We start from the raw sequence: 27,587 nt of genomic DNA on the forward strand, positions 1-27,587 counted from the left end.
ATTTTTTTTTTCAGAGTTTTTGTACAGCCGTAAAACAATTTTCAATGATTTTGCGAAGAATCAAATTCTTCTTGTTTCTAAACTTGCATATGTGAGCGTTTCAGTCGCTCATAAAAAATTTCAAACTAAAACTTTTTCGTATTAAAAATAGAAATATTCATTAATGGAAGTTTTTCTTCATAGAAACTTGAAGGATTTTTGAAATGCCGATGGAATCCAAAGAGAATATCGGCAAATACTTGGCGATTAAAATGAATTGTGAGAGCACTCACCTTCTATTGTGTCTGTCTGAAAACGAGTGCCTCAAATTTGTATTCTGACTGTTCTCTTGAAGATTGTGATTGGCAGGATTGAACTCGTTTCGGTGGTCGAACGAAGCAAGTGACCCCCCACTGGTCACAAGAGGGTATAGAGGATACTTTGCCAAAGGATGTGACAAGGATAGCTGCTCGTTGTCGTAACTAGCTATACCCTGATTATAACTAGAATTCCCCTGGTTATAACTAGAAGTAGCCTGCGTAATTTGGCTGTGAGAGATAAGATTGGCCAAGCGGTAATCTGGTAGTTGCTTATCTGGCTGGGAAAGAGACAAGTCTTGCCATGATTCCTGGGGACTAATCGAACCAACATCCTTGTGGAGTCTTTTGCTTTTCGTTCTAACTGACTGGCGATTTGAGTCTCGCTTGAAGTTACCACGTGACGGTTGGTAGCTGTTCGGGGTAACCAATTGATGCCCAATTAAGGATGATGCATCAGCGGCCGGAGGAAAATTGGGCTGTGATATATGAGGAAAATAATCGCGCCTTGAGTAACCAAATTTGTCTTCTTTGTTATTTTCCAACTGGGTCGCAAAATCAGGTGCGATTTCCTCACATTTATACACTAGGTGGTGAGGTAAAAATTGGTTTGTAAAATCTCTTTTATGAGGCAAAAAGGTTGAATTAAGGCTTTTATTTTGCAGCTTGTTCTCAGTAGATGCTGATAAATCAATGCTTTTTGCAGTGTGCTGTATCTTGTTATGTTTTTGATACTGTCGTTGGGGCGAGTCGCATTCGGAGCGGGACTTTTCAATACAACGGGGGGCTGATTTTTGTCCTGAGAATTCTTCTTGTTCACTTACGCTTAAAGTGTTTTTGTTCGATTTTCGTGAACTCTTTTTTTTATCACAATCCCGATTATTAGATTTTACTGCGTAATTGGAGCTAAAATTATCAGAATTTTCTAAATACAGCCTGAATGATTTGTAGTCTCTAATTTCAGTCGAAGTTTCCGACTTGTCACAGCTTTTTGGCTGGTAAAAATGGGTGCTTCTACTTGAATGATCCTTCGAAAAACTTTGCGATTGACAACTTTGATTTTCAGATAAAAAATTGTACGAATGTCTGCGATTGAAATCATTTTTAGCGTCAAGACTTTCGTTCTCTTCAAGCTCACGGGACAAATTTGGGAAGTCGTCTTTAATCTTGTCAATATTTTGCAAACTTTCTTCGGATTTCAAGTTTACAGAATCAAAGTAAGCCCCATCAAAAGAACGAGTGAACTGATTTAAAGGGCGTCGGTTTCTGTAATGTTTCAAGAGCTTGTCTTCCGCGTTGAAAATTTCCCCTTGTTCGGTATAACTCAATTCTTTTTCATTTTCATCAGCTTCGTCGTCTATCGAACTTTGACTTTCGTTAAATTTAGTCACGACGAATGAAGGAAGCAAATTATCTGCAGCAAACAAAAAAAACAATTAAAGACCGGGCTAATCAAAAGAGCAAAAACCTGATCAAACTTATTCTGCTTTCGTATTTCCAAGTTCTAAAATTCAAGTGCAATTTTCAAACACAAGTTTAAATGTAATTTGAAAGACAACAGAATGATTATGTGGGCTGAAAAATAGATTTAAGCAAAAGAGTAGGAAGAATTTTTAATTTATGGCAAGAAAAAGCTTTTAAAGCCGTTAATAAGCCATTCTAATCTACGAAACGGTAGCTGTATACTCTGATATTTGTCTCTCATTATATATTAGGACTGCCTACTAAGTATTTCTCCGTGGCAGACGGAATGTCCTGTTGATCTGGGGCTGAGAGGGGGAAAGAGCTCTCCGGTCAGGGGGATTTCAGTGACATTTAATAAATTATTGAGACTCGATTTGAAGAGAAGCTGAAGACTATGAAGACAGATTTATGAACAAATAGTTGTAAAATATGAAGGATTTGAGAGATGTTGTTCTGCAGATGAAATAGTGGGCAGAATTGGGGGAGGCGGGAGGGGACGGGGGTGGTTTTGGAAACAAAACAGAATCCAAATAAAAACAGAATGAAATAGAGATGAAAAAAAGTAGAGGGGTTGGTGCTAGGGGTTTTGGAAACAGAATGAAAAAAAAAGTAGAGGGGTTTGTGCTAGGGGTTTTGGAAACAGAATGAAAAAAAAATAGAGGTGTTGGTGTTAGGGGTTGAAAATGGGCACTTACTTTGAGATGAGGCTTTTCTGTTGCGGTTTTTCCCGCTGATGGAGTCACACTGTTCTTTCTTGTCGCTCTCATGTGAGTTTGCGCTTAACGAGACTCTAAGCAACAAAAAACGAACACTTATCTAAGTTTTAATTAAGCTAGATGCTATCATGACACTTAACTAGATGCTCCAGATCTTATCTAGATGTTATCTAGATGTTCTAAATGTTATCTAGAAGCTATCTAGATGCTATCTAGATGCTATCTAGATGTTATCTAGTTGTTATCTAGAAGCTATCTAGATGCTATCTAGATGCTATCTAGATGCTATCTAGAAGCTATCTAGATGCTATCTAGATGCTATCTAGATGCTATCTAGATGCTATCTAGATGTTATCTAGATGCTATCTAGATGCTATCTAGATGCTATCTAGATGCTATCTAGATGCTATCTAGATGCTATCTAGAAGCTATCTAGATGCTATCTAGATGCTATCTAGATGCTATCTAGATGCTATCTAGATGCTATCTAGATGCTATCTAGATGCTATCTAGATGCTATCTAGATGCTATCTAGATGTTATCTAGATGCTATCTAGATGCTATAATGTCAACTAGATGACACTTCACAAATAAGAAACTCCGATTGCAGCATCTACCTTTATGACTCACAACTGCCAAACCTAAATGCCATCTGAAACTTACAGCTATAGAAATTACCATGTAATATACAACGTTGACATTTACAAGATGACATTTAGTTGACATTTAAGGTGGATTGTAGGCGTAAAGGGTAATCAATAGTGAACCCAGTTTTTATTTATAATTTTATTATAACCAACATGGCATGGAATACTAATAAAAATCAACCTATATTATTTTTTTCCACAAAACCACATCGTACAAATATATAAGTTCAATTTGAACTGCGCTTTTTCAAACTCAATTTCATTTTTGTGCGCGCTCTTTAATGTTCCCTAGTGAACAGGGGCATATTTAGGATTTTACGAGTGCAAACAATTGTTGCATTTTTTTAAGTGAAATACCAATTTAAAACTATGAAATTGCTGCCAAAATAGTCTAAAATATGGCATTACCTTTTGGATCAAAAACAGCATATAAATTTGTTCCCAAAAATATGCAAATACTGAAAGTTTATCAATGTTTTGATATATGGACTATGGTGACCAAGACTTGGGTTTCACAATTGAGTATGTTGAGTTTTACCATCAAAATCAAAAAATAAAAAGATTCATTTCTTTTCACAAAAACCAGCGGATATAATACCAGTTTTTGAAGAGAAAAGTCTATGGAACAATATTTGCTTTAAAAACTTGACGAGGTAGATGAAATTTTTTTAAAAAAAATCTCTGCTTACGCGTTATTAGGGTAAGTATATCGCGCCTTAATTCTCCCAAGTTGGCTAAATCGGCAATTTTTAAACCCCCATAAAAAGAGGAGAATCAAGAGAAATTTATTGTGTTTAGACTGCGTACTTTAGTGGATACAATCTAATACAACGGTATCTAAGTCAATGAGGGATTGCATCATAAAACACTCGCTTGAAATTGTTTCCAATTGTCGCTTGATAGTTTAAACTATTTGCTCTGCTCGAACTAGAGTTTCAGTGACTAAAACTTATTTTCCAAGTGATTGAATTTATAGTTCTTCTGCACATTTTTTCAATTTTCAAAATGTCGCAGAAAAAATCAAAAAATTCCATGCATATCTTTTTTGAGGTTTTGAATTTTAAACAGGCCACATTTTGGTAACATGCGAGCATATTGAAAAAATAGCACAAAAATCAGTTAGCAAAGTCAGTAGATTAAACTGCGCTCGGTGTCAAAGTTCTAATTGAAAACACTTTAACTTTTGAAACACTCAATTGAAAACACTCTAATGTTTAGTATAAAAAATAACACTAAAATTTACAAAAAAATGATTCGTTGACAAACAAAAAACATTAAACTCACTGATTTTGATTATCGCAAAATGGAGAGTTTTTGGTTTGAATCCGATAGATAAGTTTCGGCCTAAGATAGATTTTTTAATTATTCAAAACAATTTTTGAGTACCAGTTTCAAAGGCTTAAAACTGCTCTAAGAAAACATTAACTTTTGTAAGTTTTTGAAGTTCGATTGCAGCCAGTTATGTAAACTTAAGATCATACGTGCGCAAGAATCAATTTTTTTCGTCTGGCCATAATCGAGAAAAATAAAGAGAAGCTTTCTAAAAACAAAAAACAATCTCATTTAAATTCTGTTGGAAAGGTCATATCAACTTTTGTTTACTTTTTACAACTATTTAATTTCAAATTCATTATCTTTGCAAACTAAAAATGTATTGATTAAATCACTAAAGCAAATGAAAAAGAAGCATATTGGATTTTGAATCGAAAATTTCACTTATCGTACGATGGCATCAGTTCAAAATTTAAACAAATTGATGAGATAATTTTTCCAATAGATTTTAAATTTGTTTGTTTCTGTTTCTGTTTGTGGTTCTATAAAATTGCCTTGATGAAAAACTAGTAGTTTCTTACGCCCCATGGTCTCGCAAGGACCTGACTGGCTATATTCGAGCTCCATAAATTAACAAAAAAATTGTTTCTGGCAGAATAATTTTGAATATTTGATTGCAGGGCATCCACATTTCCCCGGTCGCATCAAAAACTGTATCAAAATTTGATAATTTAGCGGTCATAATTTATCGTTCGGAAGTTTTCGATTTTGCAAAATTGTTCATAAATGTGACCAAATAAAGTTTTAAAACAGTTCTCAAATGAATAAAGTTACTAATTTGAATTCAAAACAGATTAAAGCGGCATTTTTATTTGATTGAGTGTAATTTGAACAATTCTAATTTTTTTTTGACAAAAAAAGGGTTTTAACGAATAAAAACAACAAAAAAACTTACGTTTTAATCAATTTTTTCACTTTCAGTCTGCTCTTATATCTTAGATAAATTAGAGTTCATTTAAGAAATCATTCTTTCAAAACACCTTCATAAATCTCTCGTAGTAAATTGAAAAACTTTTCAACTCATACACCATCCATAATGATTTTGCTGTCCAGTTTCTACTTTTGTTAAAAAAAAACCAAGATGCTACCACTTTTGATAGACTCAATCGAACTTTTTCTGAAAATTGTTGTTGCTCCAGTTTTTTAAGATATCTTTAGTAGTGTACCAAAGACCAAAATTGCTTTAAGTAGGCTTCACATGGGTATTGTGAATTACCACATGCGCTTAATCCAAAAACATTCTCAACTCATGAATCAAAAAAATCTACTCATGGATCATTGATAAAGGTTTGGCTGTCCGATTTTTATAATCTTCAAAAAAAAATTTAAATTTGAGCTCTTTTAGTTTAAGTATAATTTTTTTTTATTTCTTCGTCATTTTTTTATTTGATATTTGATTTGAAAGCAAAACAAGACTGCCCGTATCAGAGTCAGAGTGAGGCCCTGAGTAATCCACTACAAACCAATGTCTATGGAGCAGCTTTCACGTTAAAAATTGATGAACAATCCCAAAAAAATAACAATTTTTTAAGGTTCTTTTTAAAATTTTGTGCAAAAGTTCAATGTGATAAAAAATTAGTTAGAATTCACTTAAAACGTCATTCGTTTCAAAAGCCCTTCATAAATCTGCAAACTTCAATTAAAAAGTTTTATTTTTATTTTTCAGAGATGTTTGATAGCTTTATGTTTACGTAGTAATAATGTTCCAATTATAATATTCTCATAACAGCAAATTTTCAATGATAAAGTATCATTTTAAAATACAATCAATTGCTAGATGTTTTAACAGACCAAAAAGCATGCCTTCATTCAGTCTGGAACGATTTCATTGCGTGTTTTTTCTCTGCTTGCTTGCAAATTGCACGAAATGGAATTCGCATCAATTGTCTCATTGTGACCAAATTGGCAACATTTAAACCTTCTGTATAAATAATCACAAGTGAAATATAGATTTTTTGAAATTTAGTCAAAAATTGTTACATAAAGAGACAACTTTTTTTTGCAGAAAAAACCACAAATATTACGTCACTTTCTTCGAAATTCAATTTCGAAGAAGTGACCAATTGTTTGCAATTTTTGACGGTCGGAACAATAGGTTTGGACGTTTGAACAAAAAATTCTTTTTAAAAAGCTGTTGATTCTTTTAAAAAGCTGACAAAATGTTCTTTTTTCTTCTTTATTTTGTCAAATGAGTCGTTAAAAAACTCAAACCAATTTTGTCCAGACTGTTTTCTTTGAAACACTCACAACTATTTCGCGTCCGAGTGCACTGATCTTTTGCTATCTTCAAAGCATTTTTACCACCACACTTTTTTTCCTCGCATACCAAAATTTTCCTTGTTGTTCCAACATGCCAAGAAAATGCGGAATAGTTTTGCTTGGTGTGGTTTTTTGAATCGGTCAGTTTTCGACTTGTTAAGTAAGCGTTTTTGACGGAAATTTTTTAAGACCATGTGAAAGATTTTGTTATTTTAAGCTCAAATTTAAAAAAATATATTTCACCTGAGATCATTTTTTTTGTAAGTTACGGGCGTTTGAAAATTGCAATTTTGGCCGATTTGGAATAATTAAAGTGTGATATATTACGTTTTAATAACACGTGTAAGGAGTGAATGCATTCCAATTTGAATTGAGCTAAATAATTTAATCCATCATAATACGAGACGCTAAACACACCCTTAGTTTTTTACATATCGTTTGGGGCGATAAAATGAAGAAAAATTGAAAATAAAAATGTTCTTTTTTCTTCTTTATTTTGTCAATTATTCATTAAAAAACGTTTCAATTGGCCTTAAGTGCAGTCGGAACAATTAGGGTTTTGCCTAACATAACGAAATATATTGCACATAAATTATCCCAAATTGGCAGTTTTTAATCATTCCAAATTACCAAGTTGGAATGCAGGTAATTTCTGTTAATTTTTTGAGCGCAATCTATTGATATATTTCAGACTAGAATAGGCATCAAAGTTAGCTACTTAAAAAGACAAACTTTGGTTGAAGATAAAAACTTACCGAATCCAATTATTTTTCTGTAAACATAGAAAATAATTGTGTTCGGCTTAAGTACTCTTCGAAGGTCAGATTAAAATGTAAGTTTGAAATGCATTGGTATCAGGTTTTGATACTAATTGGACTAATCGTAGTCATAAATCTCAATTTTCAGTGGTTAATTGGCGTAGTCAGAAGTATGCCCCTCTTTTGGGCTCGCAGTCGTGAAGTTGACTCGCAGTCGTGATTACAATCAAACGTTACAAATAAATGGAAGCTGCAAAAGAATATTAAAACATATTTAAAAAAAACAGAAAATGGTAATGACTAACTTTTATTTTTGCAGGTTTTTCAAAACTGTGTTTATTCAAGTATCTAACTTGCAGGGTAATTACCATTTTTAACCATCAAAAAGAAAACTTAGAGCTGAGATAAAAAAGGTCTTACGTTTTTTCGCTGGCGCTTTTGAATGATGTGCCATCTCCAATTTTATTTGATCTGAACTCCAAATTATCGTCGTCTCGTTTGGTACTGTACTCGTTATTATTGTTGTTGTTTACTTCAACTTCACCCGAATTTTTTGTTGTTCTATCATTGCCACTATCAACGCTGATGTAGTTATAACTCCGAGTCGAACGGACCCTCTTTTTGCCTTCTGGGGGTCTGAGAGCGTCCTTGACCGATAGAAAATTCCTCGTCTCCTTTTTAGCTCTAACTTTTTCTCCTTTAACAGACGTGTCTGGCAGTTGCGAGTCATCGCCGTTGTCGGTTTTGTTCGATGTGGAGTTTTGGTCTGTTTTGGTCATTTCAGGTATCTGATTTGAGACGGGGTTGAAGGAGTTCGATCTGGAAGATATCATCTGAAGGTGTTTGTAATCCACGTCTTCTGCTTGTTCCAAGTCTTCTCTAAAATAAAACTACCAGATTGACTTCTAGTCATACAATTTTCATAAACTTAATTTTTCCTGTCATACAATTCCATACAATCTCTTTAATTTAGAAATTTTTGTCAGGAATTTTTGTAGCTACGTAAGCAGGGGCGGATTTAGGGGGGGGCGAAGGGTGGCGGTCGCTCCTTCTCCTCAGGGATTCGAACCCCTGCCGACCCAAAGGGTCCCCTTTGATACTTTTTAAGAAATCCATTTTTGGCCGACCGACCCTAAAACTTTTCTAAAGGCGCCTTTGGCGCCAATATATACTAATTTTAAGGGGGAGCGCGCGCCAAAAAAACGCGATTTTTTTGTCAACATTTTTCAAAAAGTGCCCAAAAACGGCTTTTTTGACTGTTTTTTCAATTTGGTCGACCTAAAAAAAAAGGGTCGTCAAAATTTTCGAAAGTTTTTGGAAAATCCGCCCCCCCCCCTTGAGAAAATCCTAGATCTGCCCCTGTAAGTAAGCAAAACTTAAAGTTTATCACAAAATTTTTATAAATGGAAATTGTACGAAAAGCAATTTTTTATGTAACTCAAAATTATATGACACGCATTTTTCAACACTGATGCTTTTTTCCAATTGATGCACTTTTCAAACTAAAAACTCAGCATTGTTTTTATCTCAAATTCCTATTTACTGTCAATTTCTGACTCAAGTATTTTTAATATGACACCTTATTGAAATGCCCGCAGAAATTATTTGGGAGAAAAGAGGCGGGCTGAATTCGCATTTCGAAGATCTTACATGAGCGTACAAGATCTCTTATCGTTAAATCACAAGTCAAAAGCGTTCAGACAGGGTTTTCTTGACGTCAAGAATAGCTTAAGTTTTTTGCGCTGCTGCTGGAATTGCAATATGAAAGTTAAAATTACAAAGTTAAAATTACAATTTTCACAACTTAATTTTTCAAAACTTAAAATTAAAAAAATTCCTTCAATTAAAATTAATTATGGTTTTCGCTTCCGGCGCTTGCATCTTGTTCCGACCTGATCTACGTAACAATCTCCCCCCTTTCAAGAAAGGGGGGAGAGATTGTTAAGTAGATTACTTGCAGCGAATTTTCGACCAATCAGAATGCAGCAAAGTTCGAATTTACATACAACGCTCTAGTGCGAATTTACTATTTTTATTTACTGGGGTGGAGATTCTTTAGTAGAAACAATAGGGGGGGATTGTTTCGGGGGAATAAGACGAGATTTGCAAAAGTAGATATGTTAACATCTGAACTGATAGTGGCAATACAAGCAATGAAGAATTTGTTCTAGGAAGTATAACAAAGCGGGCATAATACCATTTACGGTTTTTTAACCTGAAGTTTATTGAACCATGTGCTTAGAGATGCTTCATAAAGAAACTGATAGTAATAAAATGACCCTTCATTTTTTAAATTCTGATTGTATGAATGTGCTATTTGAGAACCAGAACTGGTTTTGTTGTTTTTTGCCTCTTACTTCAGCTACCTCGATTTTTTCTTGTTGATTCCAATCCAATGTTGATAATTTTCAAGCTTGAGAAGACTAAACTGCGGTTATCATTCAACAAAATTCTGTTAAGGCAATGGTTTTTGCATAGCTCTCATCTTTTAGGAAACACTTTTTTTTCAAAATTTTAAATTAGAGGAGCTTTTAGAGTAAATTGAGTTCTATATACTTGTTACTTGCTTGGTAATTTTTTCTACTGCTAACTTATTTTTTAGCATTACCCTTTCGCTTGTTGTACTGTTATTCAAATATTACTAAAATGTTATGGCATTCAACCCAGAAATCGGACAACTTCATACTTCATTTATTCTTTATTAGTGATTTTTTTTAGTTACTAATTTTTCGAGAAGAAGAAAATTGTTGTAGCAATTTTTTGGAGGTTGTAACAAAAAATTTTTAAGAAAAAAGAGAGAATTAATTCTGGAAAAAAAACGAATTCAATTAAGTTTTTAGACATACCATATGCCTTATTTTTAACTTATCTTAATGCTGTGGAAGTTTTTGACAAATCTACGCATGAAAGTGAAAAAGTATGTAATAAATCACTTTTTTATTTAGCTGAGAAGCTTTTTGTTTAAATTTATTGTTTTTTAAAATTTTGAAAAGATGTTATGTTAACAATCATTGGAAATATTGAACAAGTGTGAACTTATAACCCTACTTTAACCCCGATGCAGTTTAACTTTGATTATTTTCTAAATTTCTAAAATTAGTCGTAAAGGCATAAGAATTTCAAAAAAGAAACAATGTTTGGGAACCGATTGCTATTAAAGACAACATTTAGAGAACAAAGATGTCATCTTTAAATCATAAAGTTTCCTGAGATTGACAAACTGCACTAACACTGCAAAAATTGTTTGTATATTTTTTTTCTTCTCCAGAATCGGTTTGTGTTATATTTGATCTGTACCGTCTATAGATTTTGTTTGAGGTATCAAGCAACAGTTTATGTAACAGGTTGGTTAGTTCCTCAGCCTAAAAGAATTGTTGTTCCGACTTTCGAATATAGAGACGGAACATTTGTGCTCGGGATGGTTTTTTTCTCCAGACAAATTTCGACTTTTTCGCTAGCAATTTTGGCCTAATTTTTCTTATATTATTCGACTTCAAAATAAGTGCTGCATTTAGCTCAAATACGAATGTTTTTTATACCTGTGAAATAATGGAAGTTTAAGTTTTGCCCATTTGACCAATTTGGGAGAATAAACGCGCAATATATTTTGTGCTGTTAAGGCGTAAGCGAAGATTTAATCCGAATTGAAAAACGTTCCAAAATGGATTGAGTCATGCTTTTTGGTCTAATTATTATTTTGCTAGATGCTGCAGATATCTTTTTTTTTGCTTAGAGTGTGGGGAAATAATTTTCTCAAAAAGAAAACATCAAAAAAAGTTTGAAATTTTTTCAGTTTTGTTTGAAGTTTCATCAGATATTTTATTTTAAATTACTTCATAGAAAATGAGACACAGTACGAACATTCAAGGTTCTGATTTGATCTAGCAGTCTTGTTTTTTGTATTGTTCTTTTACTTCAAATCCCTTAAATGATACAGAGGAACAAATTTTTCAAAATCATTCTAATTTATTGTTTTCTTTTTTCAAAATTTTGCTCGTAAAATCAGTTCGGTCAACCTTTAAAAAAAGTCGACAAAATTTGACTTTTTTTGAGAATCCCACCTCCTCCGCAAAAAAATCCTAGATCCGCCCTTGCTTGCATTTAAATTCATGCTGGTCACACATGTTTGTTTTTATAATAACAAAACAAATTCACGCAGCTTACTTTTTTCATTTTTGTTTTATCTCTCAAAGGTTGTGCTACAGTTTTTTTCCATTCTCATCTCTTCAGATATAAAATTTTTTTCCATTCTCATCTCTTTGGAAAGTCGAAATCATTTTTCAAAAAAAATTACCAAAACCGACAAGAAGTTTCTCTTCTTATTTTTTTTTGCAAAACACGAATGTTTTGAGCATGTTTGCTACTAGGAAAGCTTCCTGTTGCTCTTAAAATGTTATCAGTTTTCTGTTATCATACATATAAAATATACAATTCTACAATATCCCCTACTTAATTCCCTTTGAGACTATTTTTTGTCGAAGAAAGTGGCGGAATATTTGTGCTCGCGGTTTTTTTTCTCCAAACAAATTTCGGTTTTTAACTAGCCAATCTCGAGGGAGTTTTTATCATCCGAAAGGTATTGTTGTACTAAGTGCAAACTTATTTAAAAATTTTTGACCTATGATTGTTTTTTTGCAAAGTTATGGGGTTCAAAATGGTCAATTTGGCCAACTTGGGACAATCAACGCGGGATATATTTCGCGCGTAAGCGGAGATTTAGTCCTTCTTACAAATAGTTCTAAAAAGACTGAGCTATGCCATTTGGAGCGCTTAATACTTTTTAGGCAAAATATATATTTTGATTTTATATGGCGTGTGAGGCAATTATTTTAAAAAAAAACGCAAGAAAAAAGATATTTTTTTGAAAGTTTCATCAATTTTTAAAGATAACACTACTCGAATCATTTAAAAGGTAGTTGAAACTATCAGGGCTTCACCCTGATACGAGCAGTTTTATTTCTGTTGTTCGTGAATTTGATTACCACTAACAAAATAGCTTTTTTTCACAAATCGCTCTTTATAAAGGACGGCGGCATGAAGCGGAACGAGCTGGCTTAGAACTGATGCAATGCGTCTCTTACTCTTACCCACCCATTCTGTTTCAGCTTTCCCGAAAAAAAAAGATGAGATCAGCTCAGCTCAGCTCTACTGATGCAATAATATTGAAACGTTTCAAATTCGGGGAGCGGTGGTGAAGTGGTTACGTCTCCGCCTCTCAATCGAAAGGTCGGACGTACGAGGCGCACCATGAGCCGTGCTCGTTGCTTGCGGGTGAGGCAACGTTACCCAGCCCTGAAAAATAACCAAAAAAATGCATGTAGTTCTTAAGCAGGGGCGCAACAGCGGTTCGCTGTGATGAGCTCTACAGCTCGTATGTTGGTCCTTTCCCGCGCTTAAATCGTTATAAAAACTGAACCAAAAAGGCTGACGTTGAAGAAAAATTGTTTCTTAGACCATCCTATTTTATCCCGCTGCCCGTCAATGTGGATATATGCCCGTTTTTTGAAAAGTTAAATCTGGACAATTTTAAAATAACTCGCCCATACAAGCTTCAGCTAGCCCTAATTAAAAAGAATTTTCACAAGCACATTTTTCAGTTTGAAGATGATTTCAGAGAAGAGAAGTATCTAACTAAAAGCACAAACCTGAAAGTTTATTTCACAAATACTTACGGATTTTTAGATTTTTTAGCACCACAAAAGCGGAACCACAAGCCAGCCAGCATCACAGCCACCATTCCTAGACCCAGAGTTCCAAAAAAGGACACTGTGATGATGAGACTCACGTTGACAGTGGACATATCCAAGGTATGTTCCGTTCCTCCTCCTCCTTGAAGGGTGCCTGGATCAGAAGAGATCACAGAGTTTGATCCAGTTGCTTTTTGCGTGACTTGAGACCAATCTAGTTGCCTATCGTCCGAATAGATTTGACCAGGATTTGGATCAGTTTTAAGGTGGCTACTCAGCTGAGAATCCAAGCTGCTATCCATTTCCTGAAAAATTAACTTGTCAAAAATAAATTTCTAATAAAGCAAAGGATTAATTAACATTTAAATAAGGAGATTTCTTACAATAAGTATAAAAAACTCTTTTTATAGAAAAAAATACACTCCTTTCTAGCAAGAGGGGGTTTCAAAGAGTGTTACCAAATAAGAAGCTCGATAAGAAGTGTCCGTGGGAGTTTTTTTTTACTTGGGTATTTTTCTTTTGACCGTTATTGGCAAACTATTATGACCATTATTGGCAAAGTTTTCATCCCTGCTGGCAACACAAGAAAAGCAATTTTGAGAAATCAAAATTTGGACAAAAATGCGTTTTTTAAGTTGCGCAACCGCTACTGCCCAAATATGTCGTTTCCTTCTAAATGAGTATATACGGGCGCCCAAGGCGTCCTTCGAATTTTTTTATGAGTGGACAGTTGGACAGTCAGAAATGGTTGTCGTAAATTAGTACCAAATGAGTATACCCTTTGTAAAAACGGGCAACCAGAGTTGAGAAATGGACTTCAGGTGACTTTTGGGCACCCACCACAAAGGAAGATAATTTGCTAGTTAGCTAGTTATGATGTTAGTTAGTTATAAAACTAATTCTTATTTAGAGGAAATTGATCCATAAAATTGGTTGCTTTTCATCATCAAAAGAAATTCGTGCGAAGAATTGCTTGAAAAAAAAAATCTTTGTATAGATAGCTGAACAAAAATGATATGAAACATTTAGTTCTTAAAATCAGTAATGGTCGGCTATAATGAAAACTAATTAAACTAATCGATTAATTTTGTAAAGGCTTCAACTATTTAGTAGACCCAAAACCCGCTCTCTGTCAAAAAAATATGTCGCTGAAGGGGTGAAAGTTTCAATTACTCACTTTCGAAAAGTTTAGGTCACAATAAGCAGCTTCATTTTTTTTTTACAAAAGACGGCAACTGACAAAAATATAATTTAAAGCTGCACTCAAAAATTGGTAAGTCGTTGTTTTTAATAATGATTTATATGCAGAACAAAGGAGACGATCATTAATTATGAGGCCAACACCCGTAAATCTTCAGTTTTTGACCCTGGCAGTTTGTATACGATTATTTGCTGCAAAAGGGGTGTTACATAACAGGCCCATAAAGTAGGATACATTTCCTGACTGAAATTTAAGTCAGTCAATTCTCTGGCGAGGCATGCAACAATCAGGAAGCAAAATCATTTCTTTTTTTGAAAAAAAAGCCATTTTGCAAGGCACAGGAAGTTCATAGAATACAAAAAAAAGACAAGCTGAATCACTCAAGTATACCCGAAGTTATTTTTCGGAGAGTTGCTCGGAGACTTTCATAATTTGTTAGAAAAAAAAAGAAATATACAGGGGGCGGATCTAGGATTTTCTCGAGGGGGTGGGGGCGGATTTTCGAAATTTTTTTGAAAATCTTCACTTTTTTTATGTCGACCAAATTGATTTTCCGAGCTCTCCTAGAGCAGTAAAAAGACGCTGTTGCGGCCAAAGTTTGTGCGCCGCAGGCAACTTTTTGAATTGCGTTTTTTCGGCGCGCGCTCTTCTCTCAAAATTAGTATATATTGGCGCCAAAGAAGCCCTTTGAAAATTTTTAGTGTCCGTCACCAAAAATCGATATCTCAAAAAACTACAAAGGGGGGACATTTTGGGTTGGCTGGGGGTCAAATTGCTGAGGGGGGAGAGGCGTCCACCCCGCCCCCTAAATCCGCCCCTGTTTATATATATATTTTTTTATTATTGCTGAAACATTACAGAACATTGCTGAAACACATTAAGCCAAAAATAAGAAGACACTTCGGACAAAATCAATACTAATTAAGTAAACCCACCCTCCAAATCTGATGGGCTGTCCTAAGTTCTAAAATAAGCACTCCAAAAAATTAGCATTTCAGAAATTTCCTAATACCTTCATAAGCTGGAGAGCTCTCCTGAACTTCAAAAATAGCATTCTAGAAATACTCCAAGTTACCCTTGTAAACCTTAGGAAAGCATTGAAAGAAAGCAGCCTTCCTTGAAATTCATAACGTACCCACACTCAATTTCGCTTCAGTTATAGCAGACTACTAAACAGATATCTGTCAAGGTTATAGATAAAACAAAGGAAAAAGTGCCCAAATTGTACCAATACTTCACATGACGTTTACCACCTTTTTAATTGCCTAGTATAATCGACCACTCTGATGACTTGTGGGCAACCCGTTTATGTCAAAATACGGCTGAGTTTTCTAACAAAACGAGGTGCATTATCGGAAACATTCTCGTTTCATCGCACTAATTAAAAACTGACCACTTGAACAAGACAAAGGGTTTGATTCTGATCTGTTTTATGTACCAAAAACTGGTCCCTAGAACTGTTTATTGTTCCGACTTTCGATACGAAAGTAACGGAATATTTGTGCTCGGGTGAATTTTTTTTCTTCAGACAAATTTCGACTTTTTAACTAGCCGTTTTTGAAAAGATATTTCACCTGTGATCATTTTTGTAAACTTATGGGGGTTTGAAGATTGCCATTTTGGCCAATTTGGGACAAATAACGCGCGATATATTTCGCGCTATTAACGCGTAAGCGGAGATTTAATCCGAATTAGAATTCGTTCCAAATTGGTTGAAAGAAGCTTATTTGCCATAATTGAGTTGTCAAAGTAGCCAAATCTATTCTTTTATACTTTATATGGCGTGTGGGGGGATGATTTCATTAAAAAATGTCAAACATTTGAAACTTTTTTTTTCATTTTGTTTTATTACAATTAATTTTTTCATGTATCTACTGCTCCATAAACCCTAAAAGGCAGTCGGAACATTCAGGGCTTCCATATTTTTAATTGTGGTGTACTGAACAAAAAAGGAACTTGACGATTGCTCTTGTTTGCAGCTACAAACAACAACAAGACTGCTCTATCAGGACGAAGCCCTCAATCTTTTCACTGCCTTTTAAGCTCTATGGAACTTAAACGTAATTTTTTATGTAATAACATGAAAAACATTAATGCAATAAGATAAAATCTAAAAAATTGTTTGTTTAAAATTTGAGATTTTTTGTGAAAATCAACACTCCAAACGCCATATGAAGAACAAAGAGATAGATTGCGCTCCTAGTAAATAATCAATTATGACAAATAACCGTCCTTCAAACAACTTGGAACGATTTCCAGGACGGATTAAATCTCCGCTTACGCGTTAATAGCGCGAAATATATCGCGCGGTAATTGTCCCAAATTGGCCAAAATGGAAATCTCTAAACCCCCATAACATTATGAAAAAAGATTACAGATGAGAAAACTTTTAAAATTTAAGCTCTTTAAATTTAAATTTAGAGCTCTTTAAATTAAGCTCTTCAAATTAAACTACCTTTGGAATGGTATATATATTTTTTGTCAAAAAACTCGAAATTTATCTGAAGAAAAAACCACCCGAGCACAAATATACCAATATTTTTGTAACGAAAGTCGGAACAACAACAGAAACAAGGGCGGATTTAGGGGGGCATGGGGGGCGGACGCCCCCCTCCTTCAGGGATTCGACCCCATGTCGACCCAAAGAGTCCCCCTTTGGTACTTTTCCAGAAATCCGTTTTTAGTGACGGACCCTTAATTTTTCTAAAGGCGCATTTGGCGCCAATATATACTAACTTTGAGGGGGAGCGCGCGCCACAAAAACGCGATTTTTTTGTGTAAATTTTCCAAAAAGTGCCTGCGGCGCAGAAAATTTGATCAAAACAGCGTCTTTTTAGTGCTTTAGGAGAGCTCCGAAAACCAATTTGGCCGACCTACAAAAAAAAGGTCGTCAAAATTTTCGAAAATTTTTTGAAAATCCGCCCCCCCGCCCTCGAGAAAATCCTAGATCCGCCCCTGAACAGAAATCTGCAAACAAAATCTAGTGAGATCTAATTGTGAAAATGTGAGCTTGTTTTTCGGCGTTTGCCAACAAAAGTAAAATACGATTCTGAGTTAGGACCGAGTTTGGTTAACTCATAGAGTAATTTCGGATAGGGTACACCGTCTGCTCGTCACGCTATCTTATTTTCGGCCGGATAGATTCGTGCAACTTCTTAGTCTAATACCGATCCTAATCTTACTCTTATACTATCTAGTCTCAGGTTGTTTAACTAGTCTCTGCTAGGCTCAATAGATCTAGGGTATACTGGTTTATTGCGGCTGCTGAAGTGCTCGGGAGAGTCCAACTAATTTCTAAGTTAAATTCAAATCTCTCTGGTGCTGAAATTACAAGTAACTTCAGCACTTACAAATAAGTGGGTTGTTAGTTAGATGGATCATGATTGGTTAATATTAAATACTTTACATTGGTAAAATATCTAAATTATCCAATCATAAAATGTAGTTTAGATCAGGTTCCACCCATCCGGGTTTTACAGAGTTTTTTAGAATAGTTCTTCTGCAATTTGAAGGATGGATGATGGACGTTGGTTTTTGGCGAACATCATTTTCTTCCGTTTCCTCTTTGTTAAAGAAGTTCCAGGAAGCTGGAGTTAGAGACATAAGACGTTGTGTCTTCTAGTGACAACGACTAAGTCTTTGCAACAAACTCAAATCTGATTTCAGAATGGTTGGCTATGTCAGGTTTTTCTGTTCTGCGTGGAGAACTTCTTTTGTGTCTGATCTAGTTTGGGAATGGCGTGGAGATTGTGCGTGGAGGGGATGCCTGGTTACTCGGATCTGTACGTATACTTGAACATCGAGGTGGTCATTGGTCTAGTTCAATGAAGTCCTTTTCTGCGAAGTCAAGTCGTACTCTAAATCCTTTGAGTTGTGATTGTGAGTGGCATATCGATTGTGGTTGGCCATTCTCTCTCGAGTGTAGTGGGGTCGTTTTGTCTTTAGATGTTCGTCCTTGGTGTTGTATTCTGATCTATGTATTGCATAATGTAATTTACATTTTATAAAACATTTATTAGTTTAATATTTTTTAATTATGATTTTAGTTAGTTGTTTTCACAAAAGCTTTTTGTTTTAGTTCGGTTATTTTGAAGAGTTACTCACACTTGAGTAGCTCTTATTAAAAATAGAGGTGTGGTCACAAAGCGTGGATGTAGCGCGGTGGGTTAGGCCGGCTATAGAGCATGCTCAGGACGTCCTTCCTGGTGGGTTAGGCCAGGAGTGGGAGTATGATTTCATGCGGTTTTTGTGAGGGGTCCTGTTATGTGACAACGTTTTATGTTGGGTTTGTTGTGATTTTTCTTATGTCTTGTTGGTTATGTCCTTTTTCCAAAAAGCAAATTGTTCGTGGTATGGGTTTGTCTTTCGACTTTTTTGTGTTTTATTATTTCTTTCTTAGACTTTATAATAGTCTTCAAAAGAATAAATTATCCAGTTTTAAACTGGGTTAATCCGGTTTGGGTACCGTTGGTTTCCTTTTCTTAGTCATGCTGTTATTCTATGATTTGTGGTATTTAGTAAGCTGCGTTGGTTAGTTTTGTTTAGTATATGATTCCTTTCCAACCGGGTTAAAGGAAAGTTTGAAACATGTTATTATATGTTAGAGTTGTTGAGTGTGAAAACTTGAAACTGAAATTCATTATTTTAAACAATTCTTCGTGGGCAAGCTGTGCGAGTGTGGATAGAATTTCTGTGCGAATAAATGAGAATATCAAAAGGTTAGTACTGCATTTGCATTTTATTAATTTACTGCATAGAATTTGTAAATTTACTGCTAGTTATGGGGGAATTTTAAGTTACAAATTTTCATCATAATTAGATTTACTGCTTGTGGGGAAAATTTTAGAAATGAATTTACTGCATTGGTATTAAATTTATAAATTTATAAGTGTAAGAGATTAATAGAATTGTTGAAATCTGTTTGATGAAATTTGCGATCTTTATTTGTTTTTTGTGGTTTTTGTAGGTGATCGTCGGATGAAGGCTAAAAATCTAAGGAAAACATGGATAAAGTATGGTGAGTTTTTTAATATTTTAATTAGTTAGTAATATTCATTTAATTCATACTTACCTGTTAGTCGTCGGGGAAAAAACCGTGGGGGAAGATGTCGTGAATTAGTTCTGAAGTTGTTAGTAGTTTAGCTAAGATGCGGATGATATTTTTAGTTTGAAGCAGTGGCCAAAGCAATTGAAGTGCCTTAAAAGTGGTTAGTTCTTCAGTGCCAACTGCAAACTCATAAGGTGTGTTTTGGATTAGATTATATAATTTGTGATTGAATTTAGTGTTGTGGATGAATTCTAAAATTGGGATTTCTATAGGTTGTACAAACGCGTGCGGGATAAGGAAGGGTCGGGATTCTTCGGCGTTGAAGGTCTTGGTGATGGGACAGAAGATGTACATTTGGGTTATGGGATCATAATTGCGAAGAATACCATGAAGGTTAGTATCTTTAATGCAATATGTGAAATTTAGGAAAAAAGGTGAAGTGTATTTGGAATTAATGAATTGAAAGCGATGGTGTGGTTGTCTAGAGGGTGTGTGTAGGTCAAAGTGATTTTGGATGAAGCGATAATAACTATATGTGTGGGTTTGTTTAGTGCGCAACATAATATCGTGTGAGCAGTGTAAATCTCTTTCGTGTGGTGCAAGGAAATGAAAGGTTAGTGAAAATATTTGGAAGCGTTCTTTAAAACTTTCGTATGCTTGTGTGTCTGTTAGTGCTTCTGAAATAATGTGATCAAACTTTCGGTCGAAGATGTTTAGTGTAAATATATATGGTGTCTTGATGAAAAATTTCTCGGTAATTTGTGGATTAGCGAAGCGATCGTCGTCTAAGAATTGATCTTGGTTAGCTCTGATGATGTTGTGATCATAGTATTCGAGTGTATATTCGTTTGCTCTAGGTGCAGTGTGTGTTTTTAGTGATTTTTTATATCCAACGTAAGTAAATTGTCTAGGTGTTAGTGGTGTAGTGAGTCGATATAGCATGTCCGTATTTCGCTCTATATCGATGTGAGTGTTAGATAAAGGTAAGCAAAGAGGGTTAGTAAAATGATAATATGAGGTCCAAGAGAGAGTGGGCATTAAAACGTATTCATCTACAAAGTTGCGTGTTTCGTTAGTGTCGTGGGGGGTGTTTAAGGTGTATTGTGGGAATGAGGGTAAGGTGATGGCTAAAAATTATTTTGTGTTAGTATGCTTGGGGTGGTTGATGTATTCACGGGCTGTTCCTGGTTTTGCTGGGAAAGGATGGTTGGGGAACTTTCTTTTAAAAGTGCGGTAAGCTCTATTAGTGTTGAGTGAAGATTCAGTTGATGTGGATGATGGTGCTAATGATTCAGTATAATTTGAAGAGGGTGTAGGGGTAGGGGGGTTGGATGAATTTATTGTGGAGGAGATTTGGTTTATTGTTGGGGTATGGAGGTGGTAGGGTTGTTGTTGAAGGGTAATAAAATTATCTAGCTCTGGGGAGATTCGGGGGGTGTCTGGAGAATGAGATGATTGGTCAGAATGGTATGAGGAGTAGGTTGGGGTAACTCGGGAAGCATAAGAGGGTGTGGGAGTGATTGGGTCAGGGTTATTGGATAATATGGGTTGAAAAGGGGGTTGAGAAAAATTAGAAGAATTATGAAAATTATTGGATGGGGATGGTTCTGAGTCGGCAAATTCATCGGGGGTTTCAATATTCGGGTTATTGAGTTGTGAGATGGAATATAAAACTGAGATGTGTGAATTAGTGTCGGAATTCATGCCTGATGTTACATTACTAGATGGAAAATCGGGTGGCGGAAAAGCAAAAAGTGGTATTATTGGGATTGGAGAGGTAAGATTGGTTGGGTGGGAATTTGATCGGTGTAGTGATCCAAGTTGGCGGCTCATCGTGGGCTAAAAGAATGATTATTTTGAGACTGAAAAGCGGTGGTATGGGGTTGTTCAATAATTTGTTCATAGGTATTATGATCTTGTGACTGGTGTGTCATTATATGTTGGATGGGACTTTGTGATGTGGTGAGTCGAAAATTTGGATTATGTGTGATGGCTAAATTTCGAAAATTTCGTGGGACTAGGGATAGTGGATGGTTATTTGGTAGGGGTGGTAATTGTGGTGCCGTTGGCGTTATGTCTACATTGTTATGTTCTTCGTCGTATGTATTTTGTCGTGTTGCTATTTTTGTGTTATATTCTTTTATTTGTGCGTCTGAAAGAATTTTGTTTATAGATGTAGAAAAGATTCCAAAAAATCCTGCAAAGAGTATGCGTGCTACGCTTGCTTGTCTGTTTACTTGTGTGTGTATAGCACATGTGTTGTAGATTCCTTTTAAAAGTGAGAAAAGAAATCCAATAAAGTTGAACATTGCGTATAAAATAGTCAATTTTTCTAAGATGTAGTAGGGCCATCCTAGAAAATCGAGGATCTCATTTTTGAGTGTAACAAAGCTAAAAATGTTAATTGGTGATATATCTTGGGGACGGTATTTTTCACCGTTTAGATATATATAATCTTTAATGTCTTTAAAATATCCGCTATAGTCTTGCGTGTAGATATCGGCAAATCCTGCGGTTTCTGCAAGTTTGCGTAAATTTTGGTCTATTGATTGTCTTTGTATAGTGTCCATTTGTGTTAATAATTCTTGGAATTGTTGTGTTCTAATGTGATGTTGAATATCTGATTTTGAATAGATTCCTATTGATTGTAAGTCTATATTTGGGTTTCGAGCAATAGCGCGAATGCTTTCTGGTGAAAATTTTTTGAGTGATTGCATTAATGTGGGATATGGAGTGAGAAGATAATATTTATTTTCATCAGGGTTTAGTTGTACTACATTGTGGCTGTTTTCTGATCCACATGGGACTGCGGTATCCCAGAAATAGGTTCTTCGTGAAAGTGTATCCACGAAATGTACTTTATTCTTATAAAAGATAGGGATTCTTTTATAACATCGTTTATCTTCAAAAACGTATAGTGGTGATACTTTTTTAGTACAAGTATAAAACCATAAGATGTTTCCTTCATAGTCTAAAAAATTTGATCTATTTCCAGATAATAAGTATCCTGCATAGGGTATTTTTAATACTGCTAGTGCAAGTGATTGTAATATTTGTGTTCGTTCTAATTCGCATAGTTGATGTAGTGTTTCTAATTCGGAGAGTGACATTTCTTGAAAAATTCGGCTAATTGTATAATCTAGTTTCATATCTAAATGAATATCATAGTGGATATTACCGAAATATGTAGTATTCATTAGTGATAATTCTTGTAAGCGTGTGCTTCTGGTGTCACGGGGTTTTAGATGTCCACCAGGTTGTCCGTTGCTTTTTTCAAAATTAACTGGTATATAGGATGTTCCTTCGTTTGGAGGATGACCTGTGGCATATGGGTCGATTTTTACTTTTCCAGTGGTCATGTCGAATCCTTTTTCGTATTCAACTAATATTTCAGAGTATTGTGTTCTGTGAAGTGGATTCCTGTATTTACATGCAAGTTCTGTTTCTTGATATATTTGAAAACGTGTCAATTTATTTTCTATATTGTCTATGTTTCTAAAATTAGAACTTAGTTTTCGTGATGGATGGACTTGTTCATATGGAATTGATTGTATAAAATATTTTTCGTGAAATTTTATCATACGAGCGTGTATTTTTGCTACTTGAAATGTTGTACATGTATCTTCGGGGAACCAAACAATGGTTGCTTGTGTTCTCGTTGTAGGGTCGCAATAACCTTGATCATTTTTACAAGGTAATCGGATTCCTTGATAGATCATTGTATTATCTGATAAATCTCGTGTTAGTTGTATTTTTTCGAGTTGTATTTTCCAATCAAAAAACATTATTTCTTGGTATCCTTTATTTTTTGTGTCTGCTTTGCAGTTTGATGGGTCATTTATACCAATGTGTGGTATCCAATGTTTATCGTGTAGGTCATAGGTTAATCGTCCGTGTGCGCCGTTATATGGGTATTTTTCGTCTAGTTTTATATGTCCTTGGTGTCTTTCAAGTTGTGATTGATGTACAGAGTCTGAAAAAACTTGAAAATTAACTAACTTTCTTGCGGAGTTTTTATTTTGTGTGATGTTTAGTCTAAGTAATTCACTTTTACAATCGTCGGGATTGAGATGTAAAAGACGTTCTATATTACTCTGATAGAATGATTCATGGTCAAGTCGGTTTTTGTTTCCGTTCGAGACTTGTGAACAATGTACTTTCTTTTCGGAAAATGTTGCTGTGAATTTATAACCTGTAATTGTTGTTGCTCGGGCTTTTGAATAGAGTGTTGCTATTACATCTGTGGTTTCTATAGCTTGTGGTTCTGTTTCACATTGTGATACTTGATTTATTGCATATTTATGTAGTGTTTTTTGTTCATTTTCTTCACAATCGTAATGTGTTACTAATAAATCTTGTGGTCCTGTACGAGGGGAAGGGTTTATGTTTTGATTTGAGATTACTAGAAAAAGGAGTTGGAGAAAAATTAATAATTTTAGAATATACATGTGTATGATAATCCTGAGTATGGATTATAAAATGTAATGTAGCCAATTGTGTTTTTGGTATATCTGTCGTATTTGTATATTACTTCAGTAGTTATAAACGGTGGTGGTAGTGATTGAGCTGTTATGTTAGGTGGATTTAATGGGTAGGGATGTTGGGTAATATTATTTAACTTAACTGTGATTTCAAACTTTAATTGTAAACTGTTTTGTTGGAGTATTTGAATATTGTGATCACGGATATCGTTGTGAATATCTTGGCGATATTGTAATCTATTAAGTGCCCAGTTATGAAGGCGGTTACTTTCTTGATGTTGTCCAAATAATGGTGGAGGTGCTGTAAATGTATTCCAATCTAGTCTTAAAGGAATATTTATTGATGATTGTTCTCGATATCTGGCGTCGAGATTATTTGGAAAATTTAAGTTAAAAGGTGGTGGTGAAATGTGGCTTATTGATGGTGTTGATGGTAGTGATAATGTTTCTGGTAGTGATGAGGATGTTGTTGTATCCGTAGAAATATCTATTGGATTATTGACTAAATTTAATTCACCTTGTGTAAATGAATGTGTTGTCCAATATGGTAGTCGTGATGCCTGGTTTGGGGGGTTAAAGGGATTTTCACGTATTTGTTCAGATGTTGGTGTTGAACCTAAGTAATCTGATGGTAGGCTTGAGGTGCTACGTTGTGAAAGAAGCGTAGGGGTTTCTGGTAATATACCAATGGGGTTTTCTGGAGTGTTTTGTGATGGGGATTGAGGTATATCAAAATGAACTCGGGGAGTTTGAAAATTTCTGTTTCGTCGAGGATGTATAATTTGTCTATTTATTTCGACTGTATTTTGGTTTTGACTAGGATTTCTTATTCTACTTAGTTCTTGTGGTAGTGTTGGGTATAGGTTATATGTTGGTTCGCTTAGAGGTGCTTGTCGTTGAACTGGTTCTAGTGGTTCTGATAAACGAGCATGTCGTTCTTCAAAAGTGTATGGATTGTCTTGAAAAGAAATTCGTGTAGATGTTTGAGGATTTTGAGTAATTGAAGGTGGTGTTTGGTTATCTTGGGATGTTGTCGGTGAAGACTGACTTTGTGACTGTTGGGTAGCAATTTTTGATGGATTTTTGAATTGTTACTTTAGTGGGAAGGTTTATGTTTATTATAATATTCTTCCAAAAAAAGAATTAGAAGGATTGTTGCTAGGGCAAATGTGAAGATTGCTTTCTTTATACATTTACATATTGTCAAAATGAGGGATGATAAAAATGTTATGAAAATTACAAACAATAAAAAAATATCAGTTCTGCTGAAAATTGTTCGTATCATTTAGACAAGTTATATGAATCGTACCTGTGGATGTAATCAAGGGTTTTGGAAAGTTGGAGGAATAGTTCGAGTATAGTGTAGAAAATTAAAAAAATGTTACAAAAAATGATTAGGATTATTAGAAAAGATTCAAGTATATGAAAAAGAAATATTATAAAGGTTTCAAGTATTGTAAAAAAATGTTTAAAATTTATGAGTATTTGAGTAACTGATTGAGAGAAGAGCATTTAAGAAATGATCTCTTGGTCGAATATTTTTTGCTGTTTGAGGCGATTTTCTAGTGTGGTCGGATTATTTATTAGTTTTTTGACAAGTGGGTTGAGTTTTGTAAAAAATTGTTGGGGGCAATTTTCATGGTGATTGGGAGGTCGTCTTTTTCTTTATTTTTGTTTGTCAAATGATCCGGGGTATGGTGAGATTTTTATACTTTAGGCTAATTAAAATGTTCATTTTGTTACTTTAGGCTAAGTTAACAAATTTGCTTTGGGGGTATTCGTGGTCTGAGTTGGGGAAATATTGTTGATCTTTGGGTTATTAGATAAGGGAGGGGTACGGTATTATGGTGATATTTATTTTAGTTGTCAAGTTGGAGTGGTTTGCTTATTTTTGGCCTGGAGGTCGTAAAGTTATAGTTATAGATGTGCCTGGAGTTCTATATGATTCGTCTAATTGGTCTTAGTTTGAGTTAGAGAAAGTGACGGATTGGATGAATCCTATTGGTCTATTTTGAACTAGAATTATTACGTACTTGTCAGCATGTTATTTTGAAAAATGTAAATGAAAAATGTTTCGAAGGTTTCAAGATAGTGAAGTATAATGTTAAAATTACTTTTGAAATTCCACTTTCTTTAAAATTTTAGATTGGGGGATGAATATTTTATAGTTTTTACGTGGTTGATTTCGGAGTCTTGTTGTTTTTCTATTTTCTGATTTGTCGATTTGTTCTTGGGGTATTATTTGTTCGGTCATTTTTCTATTTTTTCTTTGTTTTGGGGATTCTTTATGGTTTTGTGTATTGTTTTTGGTGGCGATTGGTTTTGTGTTTTGATTTTCGGTGGGGTTATCATTTTGTTCTGTGTTTTTCAGATGTGGTTCATTTTGAATGATTTTTAATCCTGTGAAAGAATATAATTGAGTTAATTCACGGAGTGCGTATTCTTTTGGGTAATAAGGTAATAGGTTGTTTCGATGTTGAACGATTTCTTTTTTGTTCGAGTCGGTAATTTTATATGTGACATCAGTGGGTTTTGCAATTATTTGGTATGGTCCTTTTCGAAGGGGTTGTAATTTTTTAGAAATTCCTTTTTGAGTATTAAAATTAGGTATTAAAACAAATGTTCCAATTTTTAAATCGGAGGCTGGTGTAAAACGTGAATTGATTTGTTCATTAATGTTTTGTCTTTGTAATAACTTTTTTGTTATTTTTTGATAAATTTCATTGTGTTTTTTATCTCTATTTAGAATCCATTCGGTGTGTGTACCGGAGGCTAGTTTAAGAATTTGTGGGTGATGAAAATGATCTTCATCGTGTGTATGTAAAGGTAGGTTATAACAAATTGAGTCTTTATTTGGTTGACAATAACCTTGTGCGTTTTTATGAGAATTTGCTGTAAACATTATTGGTTTGCGTGGCTTTTGGTTAAAAACCATTTCGTATGGTGACATTCCTAAAGTTGTCGTAATTTGTGAATTATATGCTAAGGGAAATAATTTTACATCTGCTGACCATTCGGTATATTTTGTATCATTTCCGTTTATGATACATCTAAGATATTCTTGTAATGAACGGTTCATACCTTCGACTAAGCCGTTTGTCCAAGGTGCATGAGATGTACGTGGTTTGTGTTTAATGTTATATAAATGACATAGTGTGATAATTTCATTATTTATGAATTCTGTACCGTTGTCTGTAACTAAAATTTCTGGTAGTCCGAATTTTGCTATCCAGTGTTCATAGAGTGTTGTGTAAGCGTAATAAGCGTTACAATGTGGTACTGGGTTAAGTGCTACATAATGTGTAAATGCGTCAACAATTACCATAATGTAGGAGTTTCCTTCGGATGAGGGTGAAATTGGTCCTTTGGTATCAAATGAGATACGATGATTAAAGTACAAACTTTGTCCTTTAAAATCTTGTTTTTGTGCTATTTGTTTTTGATTTGGGTAAGGTTTATTTAGTTGACATACTATACACTCATTGCATAGTACTTTTATTCAAATTGGTGCATTTGGGAAGTAAAAATTTTGTATAAAATTTGAATATGTTTTTTCTGATCCAGAGTGTCCTTTAATATTTTGTGTATGTGAAATATTAAAAGCTATAAGAATCATACTTAAAGGGAGACAGGGAACTGTAGATTCATTCAGGTTATACTCTAAAAGGTCTGTATTTTCGTTAATTGTTGTGTTGTTAA

General features: G+C 34.6%; 1 protein-coding gene across 1 annotated transcript in view; it reads right to left on the reverse strand.

Annotated features, from left to right (window-relative positions):
• Positions 1-27,587, reverse strand: part of LOC134842510 (uncharacterized) — a 56,929-nt gene that overhangs the window by 9,452 nt on the left and 19,890 nt on the right. Inside the window, exons 2-5 of the mRNA XM_063858891.1 lie at positions 13,145-13,464; positions 7,893-8,351; positions 2,456-2,550; positions 273-1,710 (exon numbers count right to left, since the gene is read on the reverse strand). Coding sequence (XP_063714961.1) covers positions 273-1,710; positions 2,456-2,550; positions 7,893-8,351; positions 13,145-13,461 — 2,309 coding nt within the window. The 5' untranslated portion in view covers positions 13,462-13,464. The remainder of the gene's footprint in view (positions 1-272; positions 1,711-2,455; positions 2,551-7,892; positions 8,352-13,144; positions 13,465-27,587) is intronic.

Source organism: Symsagittifera roscoffensis, chromosome 3 (assembly GCF_963678635.1).
Source record: "Symsagittifera roscoffensis chromosome 3, txSymRosc1.1, whole genome shotgun sequence".
Classification (NCBI taxonomy): Eukaryota; Metazoa; Xenacoelomorpha; order Acoela; family Convolutidae; genus Symsagittifera; species Symsagittifera roscoffensis.